This window comes from Phalacrocorax aristotelis, chromosome 2, assembly GCF_949628215.1.
Source record: "Phalacrocorax aristotelis chromosome 2, bGulAri2.1, whole genome shotgun sequence".
Lineage (NCBI taxonomy): Eukaryota > Metazoa > Chordata > Aves > Suliformes > Phalacrocoracidae > Phalacrocorax > Phalacrocorax aristotelis.
Genome location: NC_134277.1, coordinates 73,358,308 through 73,374,981, shown reverse-complemented (window position 1 = coordinate 73,374,981; position 16,674 = coordinate 73,358,308). Strand labels below are relative to the sequence as shown.

General features: G+C 40.7%; 1 protein-coding gene across 4 annotated transcripts in view; it reads left to right on the top strand.

Moving 5' to 3' along the window:
* DSP (desmoplakin) overlaps window positions 1-16,674 on the top strand; it is a 54,909-nt gene that overhangs the window by 19,679 nt on the left and 18,556 nt on the right. For all 4 annotated transcript variants that reach the window (XM_075084080.1, XM_075084082.1, XM_075084081.1 and 1 more), the window contains exons 2-11: window positions 5,119-5,221; window positions 6,922-7,070; window positions 7,409-7,583; window positions 10,233-10,361; window positions 11,540-11,590; window positions 12,609-12,770; window positions 13,711-13,815; window positions 15,076-15,171; window positions 15,420-15,545; window positions 16,352-16,504. In XM_075084080.1, the coding sequence (XP_074940181.1) occupies window positions 5,119-5,221; window positions 6,922-7,070; window positions 7,409-7,583; window positions 10,233-10,361; window positions 11,540-11,590; window positions 12,609-12,770; window positions 13,711-13,815; window positions 15,076-15,171; window positions 15,420-15,545; window positions 16,352-16,504 (1,249 nt within the window). The remainder of the gene's footprint in view (window positions 1-5,118; window positions 5,222-6,921; window positions 7,071-7,408; window positions 7,584-10,232; window positions 10,362-11,539; window positions 11,591-12,608; window positions 12,771-13,710; window positions 13,816-15,075; window positions 15,172-15,419; window positions 15,546-16,351; window positions 16,505-16,674) is intronic.

The following is a 16,674-nucleotide window of genomic DNA, read 5'->3' as shown; positions in this document are numbered from 1 at the left end:
GCACCCTGGGCATACCAGGTAATCCCTTCATGAATCTATTGCTTGTTCAAACAAGTTGGGGGGGGGGGGGGGGCGGAAGAGAAAAAGAAGTGTGAAAAGAAGTGCTATTGTTTTGCTCTTGTTGACTTATGGGAGTCACTGGATAATTTGGATCTTTTAAAAAAGACCTTTTTAAAAGCTTACTTTACTTTTTGAATAAAAAAATGCTTTGAATTTTTAAAAGGCTAAAGGTTTTGTGGATCAATCAGAAAATTAACGAGGATTATTCTAACTTGGTTTAAGTCAGATCTTTGGGCTGAGAGAGTCCCATTTGTGCTTCCAAAGGTTTAAGGAGCTGTGAAGCTGCTGGAAGGCTCCACAGAGCTGCTGGATGTGCTTCTGCCTGTCTCCTTCACCCTGCTTCTCTAGACACTAATCACCCCCCCATAACATAGCAGCCTCTTGATGTGTACTAACAAAGTCAGAAACCAGAGCAGCCTGCACATTGCAAGCATTTATGCTGGGGGTGCGCGGGTCTTCAGCAGCAGGAAGCAAATAAGAAAGCAGAAGGTAGCTGGCTTTCCTCCCCACCCCTCGGCTTCTGCAGTAATGATGACTCAGTTGGGCCTGCAAGGGTGCAAGCCGGGTGTTTACAGAGGATATATACTTTATCTGAAAAGTAACACTTAGGAAGTCTTTCAACTGCTTGAATAAGTCAGTGGCAGGAGTAGTCAGCCCTGCTCCGTTCCAGGGATGTGGCCACAGCTGGGTTTTCCATGTCTGTCTCGACTCTTGTAACTCATCGCGTGTCCTTGAGAGCATTTCTCAGTCTCATTTATGAAAAGCAAGAATAGTTATTTCTGGTTTCTGTAGAGCTAGGGGTCTTGTGAGCATCTCTGGTACGACTTAAGAGTTAAGCACAATCCTAGTTCAGAAACTGAGGATTCACCGCTAAGGTAACAGCTTAGTTTAGCTCAGGTGGGGTATATTGCAGCAGGGGGATGTTGTCTGAGCTATCATCCCACCCAGAGCCCAGTGGCAACAGGGGTTGGGCTGTTCTCTCATTTCTCTGGGGAAGCAAGAGTACAGTACAGTAAGGGAAAAATGTATTCTGCCTTGACATGCAGCAAGCAGGGTGGCTTCTGTACAGAATGGTGACAACGTGAAGGTGCTGTGCCTTTCTTAGGGCTCCTCTGGCAGTAGAGAGATACAGGAATACATTTTAAGTTCCCAAATAAAAGTGATTCTTCTGTGTTTTGAAGTATTCTCATAATTTTAAAACAAAGATGCTATCCCACTTTGTCTTCCTTTGTTCCTTGGATAGTTAATGACTACTAAAACTAAGTCATTTTAATAAAGAACTCAGTTTAATAGTATCTTTTTGAAATTGAAGAGTTGCCTTCAAAATAAGTGTCACAGTCTAAAATTTTGAGTTGTACGGACAAATAGGTAGTTAAGGTCTGAAGCAGTCCAGGCTGTTTCACTCAGTGCTGTTCTTCAGGGTTTACAAAACCAAAGCAGTACAGCAAATAGTCAGATTCTTGCAAACACATGTATTTATTAGTGGGAGTCCCTGCGCTCTTGTGTTACAAATCCTGGTAAAAGACCGAGCTCCAGTTCTTTCTCTGTCTGCTGGAGTGGTTGAAAATGCTGTTTTTACTGGGTGCACTAAAACAAGTGAAAAACCTGTCCATATTTTTACTGGGTGGTGTGCCTACAGTGTTTGGTGCAGCAGAATCCTGTTCACAGGTTCGAGCCTGAGGTGCTGCCAGAGTTAAAATCAAACCAAATTGTCATCATAGCAGCAGCAGTTGTAACAATGACCAAACATTACTTTAAATTCATTCAGTTTCACGTAAACAAAATCCGATGAAGCAAGAGAGACATTGACAAAATGTCATCTGTAGTAATCCACTTAATCTGTGTCCTGTGAGGATTGTTGGGGTCCTACATCTTTCTGAGGGACTTAAATGTATATATATATAGAATATAGGTTACATGGTTGTACTTAGAAAGTCCAGCTTCGTTCTTGCCTCTACATTGTGTTGCCATGTAGCATGTTCAGGGGTTAGGGTTTGCTTCAGTTTCTTTAGTCTGGTATTTATTTTTTCCTTATGCCATTGCATAGGGTATGGTTTTCCTTTGGCTGGCTGTTTCCTTCTGCCTCAAGGTTAGATGTCTGCTTACTCTGCATTGGGGTTTCTGCTTTGATCTACTCATTCCCATTAAAGGGCTGTTGGCTTCAATAAGGGGAATATTACACTGAAGGCCTTTGGAACTGCTTATGAAATACTCTACTGTCACATGAGTGAAAAGTATTGAAGATGTGTCCACATGAGATTGTGCTAGTGCCATCTGATGTTGAGGTATTGTCTTGCTAAGTATTTTTGTTTTTTACGATCAGAGATTAATTTATGCCCTTCCTGAGTGTATTTGTACAGCTAAATCCTCTTCAGATCCTGAATTCTTTGCATCCTCTTGACTCAGTGGAGCAAACATCAGCTCCTGTACTGGCATCTGCTTGCTGTCTATGGGTATGCTCCTTAACCCACCTTAGCTCCAGAGTAGGTCTTTTTGACTTGCCAACAGATTTGAAAGCCATTAGCTCTCCTAGTGTCATCAGCTACCTTTAATGGGCCACTGCCTTTTCACCCCTTATCCTAGTATTGATCTCAGTATTTTGACTAGCAAAACAGTTAGTTGTTTAACAACAAAACTGATGTCCAAGGTATTAAAAGCAGCACTGATGAAGTATTGTGCTCTTTTCTCATTCCAGTTTGTAATCCTCCAAGCTTCTGCCATTATTTCAGTTATGTCTTTGTCTAGTAGATTGGAGAGCCTTAAACTGCTTGCTGCTTTCTTCCTGTGAAGGTCCCTATGAACTGTAAACAAGTAACTTGTAGGTCTTTATTTGGAGATCAAAATAGGGTGCACTTAAGTCTCCTACTTCAAGGCATCTGCTCCTGCCTTTGAAATAGTTTTCTGCATCTATATTAAACCGTCTTCAGTTTTCCAACTTCTTTATTATTTGGACAATAATTCTGGATGTTGTATTCTACTATCATTGGGCTGAACACAAAACACTTGTAATTCTACTTTTTCTGTCTTTTAAATTGGTTTATTAGTTTGATTTACTTGAAAATAGCTTTTCTTCATTATTTCTTAGCATGTTAACTATGACATTCATTTTTTAGACCTCCTCTCAGTGTGAAGTAATGCCTTTGAGGTCAGTGAAGTTACACTGAAACCAGTGGAGATAAGCTGATTTATTACAGTAGAGTTCTGCTCTCTTTCGGCTTTAATGGATATCTGGCATTTATAGCTGTCAGGAGATGATTGAAAAAGCAATTGAAGAAAAAATACTCTTTTGATGTTCTAAAAAGAGAAAATTGCTTGGAAGGTTCCTCTCTTGTTCTTTATGTTTCATTCATAAGAATAATTGTGGGTATAATTAAATGTAAATTTTAGATGCAGTCAGATACTTCTGGATCTGAACGCAACAGTGATGCCTAAGGAGAAGGAATGATTTAGAAAAGGAAGCTGACAGGAAGCCTGGCACAAAATCAGACCCATATGTTATCTTTCACAATTGTTTTCTTTAAGCTGTTTCCAAGGTATACAGGGGTGCATAGCACAGTGGGGCGCAGTGTGTGTGCAGCCAAAGGGTCACAGTGCAAGCCAGGAGTTGCACGTGTACCCCTTGTTTTAAGTCACCCAGTGGCTCTCCAGTCCCATCTCTGTGTCTTTGAGGGTCTACTCCCCGGTATTGAGGGAAGCTGGTGGAAAGTTGCTCAAGCTTTTTGCACTTTTTCAGGAAGAGCTGATAGGAGAATGGCAGGCTGCTGAAGCACCAACTGCACACATTGAGGAAGAGCTCTTAATATACTGTTGAACATTTGTCACTACTGCAGTGATTTTCCCAAGGACAGCTCTGCCAGGTTTCTTACATTGTCATGGTTCCTTTTGTGAAGGGTGATCAGAGTCTGTTGAAGTCAGTGGAAAGATTTCCGTTGAATCCAGATGACTTGCTGGCTCTGAGCTGGACAGGTTTGCACTGATTACCTTTCTGATGTTAGCATTGCATGGAAATTTGGGCCTTCAGTGATTTGTAATGGAAAAGGTTACCTGCTGTGAACACAGGAGGTAGAAAACTAGACAAGGCTTGGAAGTGTCTTAGTTTCTTACTGTCTCTTAGTAGTGGTTTATTTTAGTTGCACTGGCAATGCTTTGGTTTGGGAGCTGCCTGGGCTTGCTTGGGAGCTCTGATTCCATCAGCAAGGAATGGTTCCTCACTTGAAGCAGCTCACCCACGTTCAACTAGCAGTGGCTTGCTTTGGTGGCTGAATCCCAAATGCTGGAAAAGCAACCTTCTGCTGGTAGGGGTGCAGTAGATTATGTGTAAGGCAACAGTAATGACCCTATTAGTTATCTTGGCTTTTTCCCCCCCACTAGTGTTTTCAGTTCTGGAGTTTTACTTGGAAGCACCAAACGCCCACTTTATTTATTTGTAAGAAAGCATGTCCTCTAACTCCAGCCCCTACATATTTTTGTAGTAGTGTGTGCAAATTGCAATGCCTTCTAAAACGCTGCACCAGCTTCATCCATTTTCACTGATAAAAGGGCCATTCATATGCTTGTATGGACTTGTATGCTCAAGCGCTTGCGTAGCAGAAGGTACTGCTTTTATTTTATGCTCTGACATTCAATGGCTGCTGTGATAACATGTCTGATAACATCAAGCAAAGGCTATGTTCGGATGTATTGACTCTAACAAAGATTGTGAATAATTTATTCTCACTGTAATACCGTCAGTTTTGCCTATCAAAGCTACAAATACCTGCACTGGAAGAAAACTTTTCTCCTTTATGGCATGCCAGTTCCCATCATCTGTTCAATCCTGTGGTAAAGTCAGTCCATTCCTGCTGTTACAGAAATACAAAGTGGCTCTGCCATCATGGAATCAGCATTAAAATGCCATGGTGCAATTATGCAGGAGGACCAGATAAAGCATATATGTCTCTGAAGCTTCATGAGATTGATCATACCATGTAACTTCCCTTAGCTGTTCGGAATTTGTATTTCTCTTGTCTTTTCAAAATGTGTGGTTTCTCTGTACTTACTTCTTCTCCCCCCCAACAGTCAGAATGGGACCTGTACAGTGTCCAGACGCCAGAACACCATCCAGGAGCTTCTGCAAAACTGTTCAGACTGCCTGATGCGAGCTGAGCTCATAGTACAACCCGTGAGTGCTTCTTGTTTTTCTTATCAAAAGTGATTATCAATATTTCAGAGAACGAATGCCATGTTGTTATCTGGACTTGCACGCTCTGCTTCTTCATCTTCTTTATCCCCTTTCAGATCTTTGTGTGAGGCAAGTGGGAGTGGAATAGCACACTGCCTTCCTAGGTCTCCCTCCTTGGTCCGTACTTAGTGTTCAATAAAACTGAATAAAATGCATCCAGTTAAGAAAAGGGGGACTTCTTGACCTTTTTAAAAAACCCCACCCTTCAAACAGATTGTGCTGCACCTTATTTTTTGGTTTTACATCAAAGCCATTGTCAGTGTAAACAGCTATTAATAATGTTATGACCATTTATGGTCTCTTGGTGTGTTCTGTAGAATATCATCGTTGTTTTCTGGGCCATAATGAACCTGAACCACCATAGGAAAAACTTTAATTACCTTTATTTTATTTTTCCAGATGGTTCCTGAAGAGGTATACAAAACTAGATTAAAATCTTCTTGACTGTTTCATCCCAAATGAATAAAGATGATATTTGCTGTACACTACACTGATATAAACACATAGTGCCTGGGGGTGGGTTACTCATTGATTCAGTCCTAGCGGACATGGGATGTCCTCTGTTCCAGCTGAAGTCAGAGGAGGTGCAGGGTGGTGAATGTGTCCTCTGTTGAGGCTACTAAGATCCAAAATCCATTTGCGGTTCTGGCAGCAGATGTGATTTAATACACACTTTTGACCCTCTGTGGACAGAAAATTAGTTCAGGAATGAACTCTGTGGGTAGTAGTTAATTTCCTTTTCAGAGATACAGCATGTGTGAGCATGTTTATATAAAAATCAATGCCAGAGTAAATACTGCCTCTTGTTAAGGATTAATATTATTCCAGTGGAGTTAAAAGAAAGTGATGTTTAGTTCCAGCTTGGTGCCACAACATGCATTGCTTACTTTTTTTTTTTCTTTTCTTTCTGAGGGACAAAGTAATGAGGTCCATCAATGTTTTATTTCAAAATCAAGTCACAGCTGGGTTATGTTTTGTTCAGCATGGCTGTGTCAGTGTGGGACGAAATCAAAAAGTTGCATCTTCCTGCTCAAGGCACCGTGACCATACTGTGGTCCACCGCACTGGGAGGGCCTGTGGTGAATTTGCCTAGACTGGGTGATAAGATGGGATGCAAATGTGGCTGGGCATGGAGCTGGTTGCAGGCAGACAGGGCGCAGTCTGTATTTTTGCAGGGGAGGAGCAATGTCTGTAAGTCTTAGAAGCTCAGGGAAATTTCTGAAAAATCAGAAGCAGTATCCACCAACTCTCACTAGGACAGAGCGTTTGCTTCTTGCCCTCTAAACACCAAAGCATAAGGTCTTAAAAACTTAGCACACTGTGTGAAGCCTTGATTCTGCTGAAATAAACATCAGTCAGGATATGCTGTTCTTTGTGGAAAGGTTTGGTTGGTATTATGTTGTAATAATTTTCTTTTATATTTTATATTTGATTTGTAATAAGGACTTTCCAATGACTGTGGATCCTTTGTTGATTGGCCTTCTGCCAGTTAAAACTGGCAATCAGAGACCCAGCAGTTGAAATCTATCATGCTTCTTAAAAATAATTGGTCCTCATAACATCTCTTTTAAAACAACCAAGCTGAAGCTTAGGTGGTGAATAAATAATGTAACCTCCCATCTCTCTCTCTCCCCACCCAGGAACTGAAATATGGAGATGGTGTCCAGATTAGAGGGAACAGAGATCTGGAAGAGTGTTTTGCACAGGCAAATGACCAAATGGATATCCTGGATGGGCTGATCAGAGAGATGAGGCAGATGGGCCAACCCTGTGAAATGTATCAGAAAAGGTATGGCCAGGGAAGGGCTGGGGGAGGGAATGTGGCTGATATGAGTTTGTGGTGTCTCAAGTGCTCACCCTCCCCTGGTGTTGCAGGATGTGACAGAAATCATCAGTTTTGTTCGGGGCGCGCTAACATGGAGAGGGTCTTGCAGTAATACATTTCTTATAGGATGTCACACCTTGGTTGTCCCCATGAAATTTTAGTCAATATATTTTTTTCCACAGTCTGTGCTTTCAGCACTTTGTTTTGAATACTTGACAGTCCGGTGGAAGAGATTAATTGCATTGTTTCCATGTTTTCTGGTTGTTTTCCTCATACTCAGTAACTGGTTCCTTCCCTTTCAGGCTGCTTCAACTTCAAGAGCAAATGCGTGCCCTGTACAAAGCCATCAGTGTTCCCCGTGCCAGGAGGGCCAGCTCCAAAGGCGGTGGTTGCTACTCCTCTCAGAGCGGCTCAGGCTGGGATGAGTACACAAAACGTGTCACAAGCGAATGTTTAAACTGGATGAGACAGCAGAAGGTAAGTCTGTGCAAAACCCAGAGACAATGCTAAGACCTGGTATTTATGAACATCACCTTGCATGCAGTACTGTTTTGGGTGCCAGCAGAAAATTAAAGGTACGCATGGATGCTCATATACTATTCCAAGTTCCTTTTTAAATTTTTTTTTAATTGTAGTATTGTACATGTAGTGAGTTTCCACTGAAATATGAACATGAATTTAGGGTCTTCTTTTGCAGAGGAAAAAGTGTGGAAGTTAGATTTGAAAGCTAAATGAGACACAGCTGTTACCATAACAAAAGGCATCAGCATGTTTGCACTAGATTATTATGCTCAATATTTCCTTCCTTCCTTCCACAGGTTTCCTTTATGGTTCATATTTATCTTAACCCTTTACACAGATAGGACCAGCTTCACAGACTTAACCATTGACCAGTATTTTACAGTTGTTCTCCCCCTCTAATCTCTCCTTATCACAGTGGGAGCCAGAAGGTAGAGCTGATTGCCACAGGACTTGACTTTCAGAAGTTGCTGCTGAAATAGCAGCTTCAGCATTTTCGTGTGTATCTGTTGCATGTGCAGAATAAATTTGCCTATGCACAGCTGTTGATGATGTAACCTGGAGCAGAAAACACAAAAACAGCCTGGTTTTCTGCTGCTGAAGTACAAGTTGTGTGTTTGTGGCTGGAGAGCCCTTTCTGAGAGACCAGTAGGGAGGATGGAACAAGTTGGCTGAAGTTATACTTTGCACACTCCTTGTAGATTGAAATTGCATTATTTTTCTCTCTATTAGGCTGTTGCTTAGTGGTCCTGCCATTGTTATCTGCGTGTGGTGTTTGCCAGGTGGCTGCTATGCAAACCAGATTAGAGCTCTGTACAGTTCCCATACTTTTATGTGAGTGCTATTCATAGTCAAGTCTTTCAGAGCCCTCCCATAGCACAGCATGTTCTACAGGAAGAAGGGGAAGTGGAGATGCACTCCTTGAGTGGTAGCGTCTATAAGCATCGTGCCAGGAGAGCAACAGCAGATATGATTGCTCTACAGACACTGTGGGAGAGTAGGCTAATTGTCAGACCTGCCATGATTTGAGGAGTGATGTGGGACAGACACTGGGCATGTTTCCAGCGATGAAAGACCGTGCCAAAGATGCCACGTGACACCCTGCCCAGACACCCCTTGCTAAGCACAGGGTGTATAAGCAAGTGCTTTATAACTGTGTTCCCATACAAAAGCTCCTGTGAAAGTAAAAGGTTTGCTTGCTCTCCCTTCTTCAATCCCTAATGCAAAGCTTGGGGTGGGGCCAGTAAGAACTTAGTTCCCTGTTCAGCTTTTGAGATTTTTTAGGGAAAAATTAATTTGAACTTTCCACCATGCCTCTTCTTCCCACCATGCCTTGCTGTGTCTCGTTACCTGCTCACATTGGGACCAGGATAATGTTTCCCTTAGTAACATGGTGAGATGTAGGAAAAAGCAGCTGTGGTTCTCTGCTGGTGTTTCTGTGTTTTCTGTGTGGATGGTTTGCTGACAGGAGAATCAGGTGGTAGGAAGGTTGTTCAAATTTCCACTGCAGAATTAGGGGGAAAGTGCAGTGAAATCCAGGCAGCCTTTGTTCGTGTTATGGCAGCCAGCCAGGACTGCCACTATTGCTACAGATTCTTTAGACTGTTTAAATATAACAAGAAGGGTCAAAGTCCTGTAACTTTTAGATGGCTGAATGCAAATGGTTTTGTTTCTTGGATCATTTTCAACACTGCCTCTGAATCCCTATGCTAGAGCATGGTTTGGGCTTTATTGTCATCTGTTGAGTCATAGAGATTTGGCTCCAGGCTAGTAACTACCAAATTCAGTCCCAAACCAAGATTAAGATACCTATTTCTTTACTGTGCGCATGCGCAGACAGGCATTCAGACAGGCACGGAGTCTGTCTTAGCATAAAAGATGATTTGGAGTTTGAGGAGCTGAATTGTGAATTCAGTGGCTTTTAATATTTGAAAATGATGAAACAAAGAACTGCAGTCAGATAGTTTTCAAGTTAGTAATTATCCAGGTGTATTACTGTTTTTAAAACGCTCTTGCTAGAGATTTTCACTCGGCGTCGTCCAATAAATGTTTCAAAATGCAAGACAAGCAACACATTATATAATAATTTCAGTTTATCATCTGTTTGTTTTTTTTTTTTTTTTCATTTAGTTTGACTGCATTTAACTGAAGTTATTGGAGTTTACATGAGCATAATTAAAATGGAAATGTAGTGTACTGGACTAAAGAACTTGACTCTGGGTCGATGCAATTCATTGCATGAATAGCATTGTTTGATAAAGTCATAATTTGTTTTCAGAGTGATAAGAATATAACTCTACTGTAGACATAAAAGAACAGTGTGGGCCAAAGAAAACATGAAAATACACCACTGAGCGTGCTTCATCTGGCCTAATTTTAAGCAACTTAAATATTTTCCCTACTTTGTTCTTCTACTTTGGGAGCCTGTCACACAGTTTAAGTGACAACAGTTTTAAGAAATTGTACCCCCTATTCTGAACTCCCATTAGTTCAGTGTTACTCTGTACTATACTACACAGTTATGTTTCCTTCAGTTCGATTCCTTTATGCTCCAATTTAGATAATAATGTTGGAAATGAAAGTACAAATATTGTATCTTTCTTCTAGGCTGAAATGGAGCTAGTGAAATGGGGGTTTGATGCAGCATCCATCGAGCAACAAATTGGTGACCATAGGAGGACTCACAATGCCATTGGAGACTATCGCTGGCACCTGGACAAAGTCAAAACAGATCTGGTAGTTACCGTCTTCCCTTACATGCTGCTTAGTCTAGATTTACATTATTGGCTCGCTAGTGTTCCACTACAAAAAAGAATGCTGAATAGTTCAGCTTCTCTTCAGAAAGCACTGGTGTCGTGATAGCAACCACGTTCAACCCTAATATTTATTATTTTATTATTGTGTTCCACTGCCTTCCCCAGCATTTTAAAATGAAAAATTAGTAGCTATTTAACATCTTGTTGTTGTGTATGAAGACTGGCAAATAAATATTGCAACATTTTTCATGAGAAGAATGGCTAAGAATGATTATTCTCACTTTCTGTCTAGCTATATTAGACCAATAAGATGGATAAGAGTGCTTAGATACAGCCTTGAGTAATGAGGGAATTTCTGTGAAAAATGCCCAAATTCTGGGCTGAGCTTAGGGCTTTTCTTAGGTGTGGGCTTCTTTGTGGAAACTTCTTTTTTTTTTGCCCCTCTGAGGTTTCTGTTCCTCTCTGGATTTGTGATTGGAACAAAGAGGACACTGAAAATGCAGTGGTTAAGCTCCTCTCCTGTCAGGCCAGCAGCTAGGTATAGGGGAAAGGAGGCTTATTTAATTCCCATTCTACTTTTCTGTTAATTGCTCACATAGACAGGAAGAGAGAGATGGATCTAAAGAAAACGCACTCCATTCTGGAGCTCTGATCTCTCAGTTACGCTGAAGAGTAGAGGGGGTGTTACTCCCTTTTCCCTTCTGCTTCAAATAGGAAAGGTGATAGTCTGGCCCTGTGGAGTGCCAGTTCCAAGGTTGTGCAGGTTCCCAGTCGGAGAAATGGGAATAAAAATTGGAACCACCTGGTCACATCGTAGTTTATACTACTTCATAATCTCCAAAGCTAGCTCTAGGACTAGCTGTTTCCCCACAGCTCTCTAGGAGTTTAGTACAGAAAGAGATCAAGTTTCAGGAGCTGTTCAGGTATTACAGGGGTTATGTGCAACCTTGCTAACGTACTAATCATCCCTGAGGGAAGTAAGTTTGTCCAAGCCTTAGTTTTATACTTCTTGTGGTCCTCCAGTGGTGCAGATCTATGTTCTTGCAGGCATTTCCAAGTTACCACCTGGAGTCATAACATGATACTGACACTTTAAAGGAAATATCAGCAAATAGGCAACTTGTAAAAGGCTCACTAAATATTTGCTGTCTGTTTCAGCGGGAGAAGGCTGCGGTTCATCAGCTGGAGGAAGAATACGAAGGATTGCTGGTGAGCATGAGATGTGTTCATGTCTGATAAGCTCTGTGATTAATGCTCTTTTTGTGTTATTAATACCAGTGTGATGATAGTCAAGGGACACTTCAGGTTTCAACAGAGCAACAGATACATATTTAAATAATTCTGTTCAGCAGTAAACTGACAGTACTTTGTAGTTTCTGTAAGGTTCAGCTGAAGTCACGAACCTGAGGTTGATTCATTCCCTGGCGTATACCTGACTTACCCTCACAAGGAGGTCTCTAGTTTGCACCTGCGGAAGGGAGTTGGGCATTAAGCAGGTGAAGAGTAGAGCTCTACCTCCTTAATGGGAGTAAATGTAGCGATGAAGTTAGTCTATATATGAAGCTTAAAAAGTTACTCAAAGGTGGGAATAGAACCAAATTCTGTGTAGGGCTGCGCATCTTCTCTGGTTTGGATCTTCATGTTAAATAAAGTGAGAATCTTGTGCAAAGGGTAGATTCAACCCTTGGGATTGGAAGCTGACTCCTGTACACATTTCAAGCAACAGGTTGTGTATTATGATGTGAGGACAGAGAAGGAATCTTTTCATGAAGTGTCACCTGTGCAAAAGGTGCTACTGCAACATCAAAGATGTACTATGAGCAGCAAATGCAAGTAAAAGTAATGTTAAATGTTCTGGCACTTCTTGTATTTTCCTATGCCTTTTTGCTTACCTGCTTACATGTCTGCTACGCTTGTGTTTGAAATTACTTTTGGAAGCTGCTGACTTCAAGTTCCCATTGTTCTATAAATCCAGCCATGTTGTCCACTGCCAGCAAGTTTCATAGCTCCGTAAACCCAGGCGCATTATCTTCAGTCCACTGCCAACAGGTTTTATAAATATGTGATGTTTACTGTTATTTTAGTTTTGGTTGTTTTGGTTTTTTGTTTGGTTTTTGTTTTTTTTTTTTTTTTAAAAAAAGGACATACTGTGGTCTTGGCTTCCCCCTCTCCACCCAGCACAGGCATTTCTGTTATTATGGCTTCTCAATTCTGGAATTCCTTGCAGAAATACTCCTTTGAGAGAATGGATCAGCTCCGTCAATTCCAGAACCTCATCCAAGCCACCAGCAGGGAGATCATGTGGATCAATGACTGTGAGGAAGAGGAGCTTCTCTATGACTGGAGTGACAGGAACACTGACATTGCCAGGAAGCAGGAGGCCTTCTCTGTAAGACAGCTCAACCTCCCTATGCTTTCCATGGGCTCTCTTTCGGGATAGTGAGGGAGGAACAGCCTCGCTCAGGGGGACTGATCACAGAGTGGACATTTCTTCACTCTTTAGAATTTCCTGGGGATTTTTATCAACACTTTTGGATTAAGTACTGTGTGTCAACCTTTGCAGTGAAGATTGGACATCTGTTGGAATATTGTGCTCCCATTTAACTAGTTGTCATGGTTTCTTTTAACCTTGGAAGTTGGCTTTATCAGTACAGTCCACTGTGGACTAGTAATCGCATGTAGCTTGTGCACACAGTCATTACTTTGGCATGCTAAACTAAGGGACTTGAATCAAGCATTTTAATTCTCCCTGTTAGGACTACTTGGGAGTTATGGTGTCCCTATATTTGGCCGTGATGTCTGTCACCAGGAAGTAGAGCTATACCAGAGAGAACTGCTCTCTCTTCCTCTGATGGTTTTGCCAGCAGCACGTTGAGCACGCTAGAGGTAGTTTGCACTGCTCCTTGTCTTTTGTGGGTATGTAGGGAAATTGAGCATGTGCATTTCTATAACCAATATTGGAGCTGATTAGAAATTTGAAATTAGAAAAGGCATGAAAGTTCACACTCTTAAGAAGGTACTTTTTTTTTAGTTCCATTGCTCTGGGTGTTGCAGGATGCAGTCATTTTTGCTTCCATCATTCCTAGGAAAGGCAGGACATTGGGTGCTTTGCTCTGTGAAGCAGCAAGTCTAGAGACTAGAACTGAGATGATTGTACCTTCTTGATTCTACTGTCTTCGTAATTAATGTCAGTACTCTGAATAGAATTATTAGGTAGCGTTAGCAGGGATAATTGTACATTATCACAACTATGTGAAAAATTTTCAGGTAAAGCATCATGTGCAGCATACATTTGGGGGCTTGTTTAAGGCTGTGTTTTGGTTGTTTAGAAACGCATGAGTGAACTGGAGCTTAAAGAAAAAGAGCTCAACAAGCTAAAGCAAGAAAGTGACCAGCTAGTGCTCAACCAGCACCCTGCTTCAGACAAAATTGAGGTGAGTTAGACTTTTTGTGATTTCACTTACTCCTTTAGTTGCTACATGGGAAAAGTTGCCAGTGAAAGTCAGCAAATGAAATGCTGCCTTTGGACCTGAGAAGGGTTTGCCTGCCAAAAATCATGTCCATTTTTATTCAGCTGTATGAGCTGCACTAATAAATGTTACTGCCTTCCTCTACAAACCTGGCCACAGCAATGGCAGGTTTCTAAGAGCTATGGGGAGAGCTCTCATTGCTATCAAATTTGAAGATAGAAGCATGTAAAAATTAATACGAGGCTTAAGGAGTTGCCTGAGTGTATGGAAATTGCTGTGTCTTGTTTGAGTTGACTACAGTGCAGCAGAATTTATCGTAGGAAGGCATGTCATTGTTCTTCTGCTATCTTAGTAGGCATGTTTTAAAAAAAGCCACACCCTTTGTTGAGGGTTTATATTTCATCCAGGTGCAAATACTTTCTGCAACTGAAATTCATAGTGCATTTCTACAGCTTAGCCAAGACATTTTTGCTTTCACAGCTTGGGGTACATTTACCTTTCAATTACAAAAGCTGCAACAGTTTGCAAAATCTGACTTTATTAGGAAAGGGTGTAGTTGTTACAGTTTTAAGAGTGCGTAAGAACCCTGAAATGGAAAGAAACTAATAGGAAAAAAAATAGTCCTTTCTGCTTTTCAGGGTATTTACTTGTTAACTGCTATCATGTTTTGTAAAATCACCATTCCTTGTTCTTCTGTGGTCAGTTTGTGCCTTGAAGGAAAGATCCTTGTAAGCTCCAGCAGTGAAGTAAAAGTTGTGTGCAATTTTCTAAAGAATATACATGAGGACTACTTGAGAATTTTGGATTTAAAAATAGCCATCATAAAAAAATATGTTTGACAGTGTTCCTTGGAAGAAGGAGAACATGACAATTTGCAGTTGAAATATTGTATTTGCACTACTGTTTGTGCATTTCACCCCTGAAAGGGGCATGCACAAGATGAAGATCATGCACATCAGGCTTTATGCCAATCAAACAAAATTCAAGTCATGAAGAAATTTGTCTCTGCATCGCACAAGCAGGTATTTAACTCTTTTCAGTTAGGTAGGTGCTTAGAAGTTGGGGAACTATTTGCATGAACTACGTTATTCTGGTGTGCATGGATTTGTTTTAGCAGATTTTTAATTTGCATTTATGTGGAGTGTAAATAATTTTTCTTGAGTCTTGGTATGGGAGAGAGATCAATGTGGTGTTTTGGGTTCTGTACATTACTATTTTTGTTAGGCCTACATGGATACATTACAAACTCAGTGGAGCTGGATTCTTCAGATCACCAAATGCATTGATGTTCATCTGAAAGAGAATGCGGCTTACTTTCAGGTGAGTAGTGATGTGGAGAATTCACACTACTTTTGTTAGAAGAGTGAATCCTATCACACATACATTCTTTTCTGTACCAGAATCTTTCTAAATCCGTGCACAATTATGCATAACACAGTGTTGCCATATTGTAAATTCTACCATTCTGCCAGATGTGAACTGGGATTTCTCATGAAAGGAATCCACTGACTTTTAGCAGACATTTTTAAGAGCTGTGTAAAACTGAAGTCACAACTTTTCTCCTGTAGTTCTTTGAAGAGGCCCAAGCCACAGAGTGCTACCTGAAGAACTTACAAGACTCCATCAGAAAGAAGTTCATCTGTGATAAGAGCATGTCCCTGCAATCTTTACTGGAGCAGATCAAAGAGCTGGAGGTACTGTCAAACCCATCTCACAGGTTATGTTCTGCTTTCCTTGGAAATCAGTTGCCCTCTTCAGATATCAAATGTAAACCCAGGTGTACTGCAATGTTTATATACAGTGCTGTCTGAACGTGCAAAGATGTTGGTATATTCCTGCCCATTTTTTAGAAATACACACAGATTAGCCTACAAACAGATCAGTGTTATTTTAATTTGTGTAATACTGTTTGGGAGCTGATTTCTTTTTAAATCTGGATTGAGCCCCAAAAATTCGCAAGTTTCTGATGTGCTAACAAATTAAGAAAAGGAAAGATTTTCATTCAGAGGTGATAGAATAAATTTTGCCTCAAAGGATAAGTACATTTAATAAATGATTCGTCATGCCACTTTATAATACTGTAGTTTCTTTGAAAGGTACTAACTTATAGCTGTCTTAGCTATTTGCTCATCATGAGTTAGGTCCTACAAATCCAAATTGAATGTACTGGAGCAAAAATAGTCAGTGATATAAAAGGGCAGTTGATGAAGTCAGGCTTGAGAGTGGAGTTAATATTTTTTTTTCCTTTGGTTAGCATTCATGTTATAATAGATTCTTTCCATTTATTCCTATGTTTTTTACACCTCACTTTAACTGCATGGCAGATCTGTATGCAAACCTGATCTGCAAGTTTTGCAAACTTTGCAGCTTGCCAGAGCTGGAGCTAAATGAAGTTTTTCCTACAGTGAGCTCCAGATGTATCCCTCTCTTAATACAACAGTAGGAACTAAATGTAATTTCTTTTTAGAATTAATTTTTAACATACATTTAATCTTTGCAGAATGAACGGGAGAGAATTCTTGAATACAAGAGGCAAGTGCAGAGTTTGGTGAATAAATCCAAGAAGATTGTGCAGCTGAAGCCACGTAACCCAGACTACCGGAGTAACAAGCCCATTATCCTCAAGGCTCTGTGTGACTACAAACAAGATCTGGTACTGTATTCCTTTTTGTCTGATAATGAACATCATGTAAACTAGAACATAGCAAATGATTTACTGTTGAGCTGATAACCCTTTTGTAACCCCTTTGTCTGCTTTTGGTCAGCATTTAAATTTCTTTTACAAAAAAAAGCTCTGACTTTCATGGAACTGTGAATGAACAA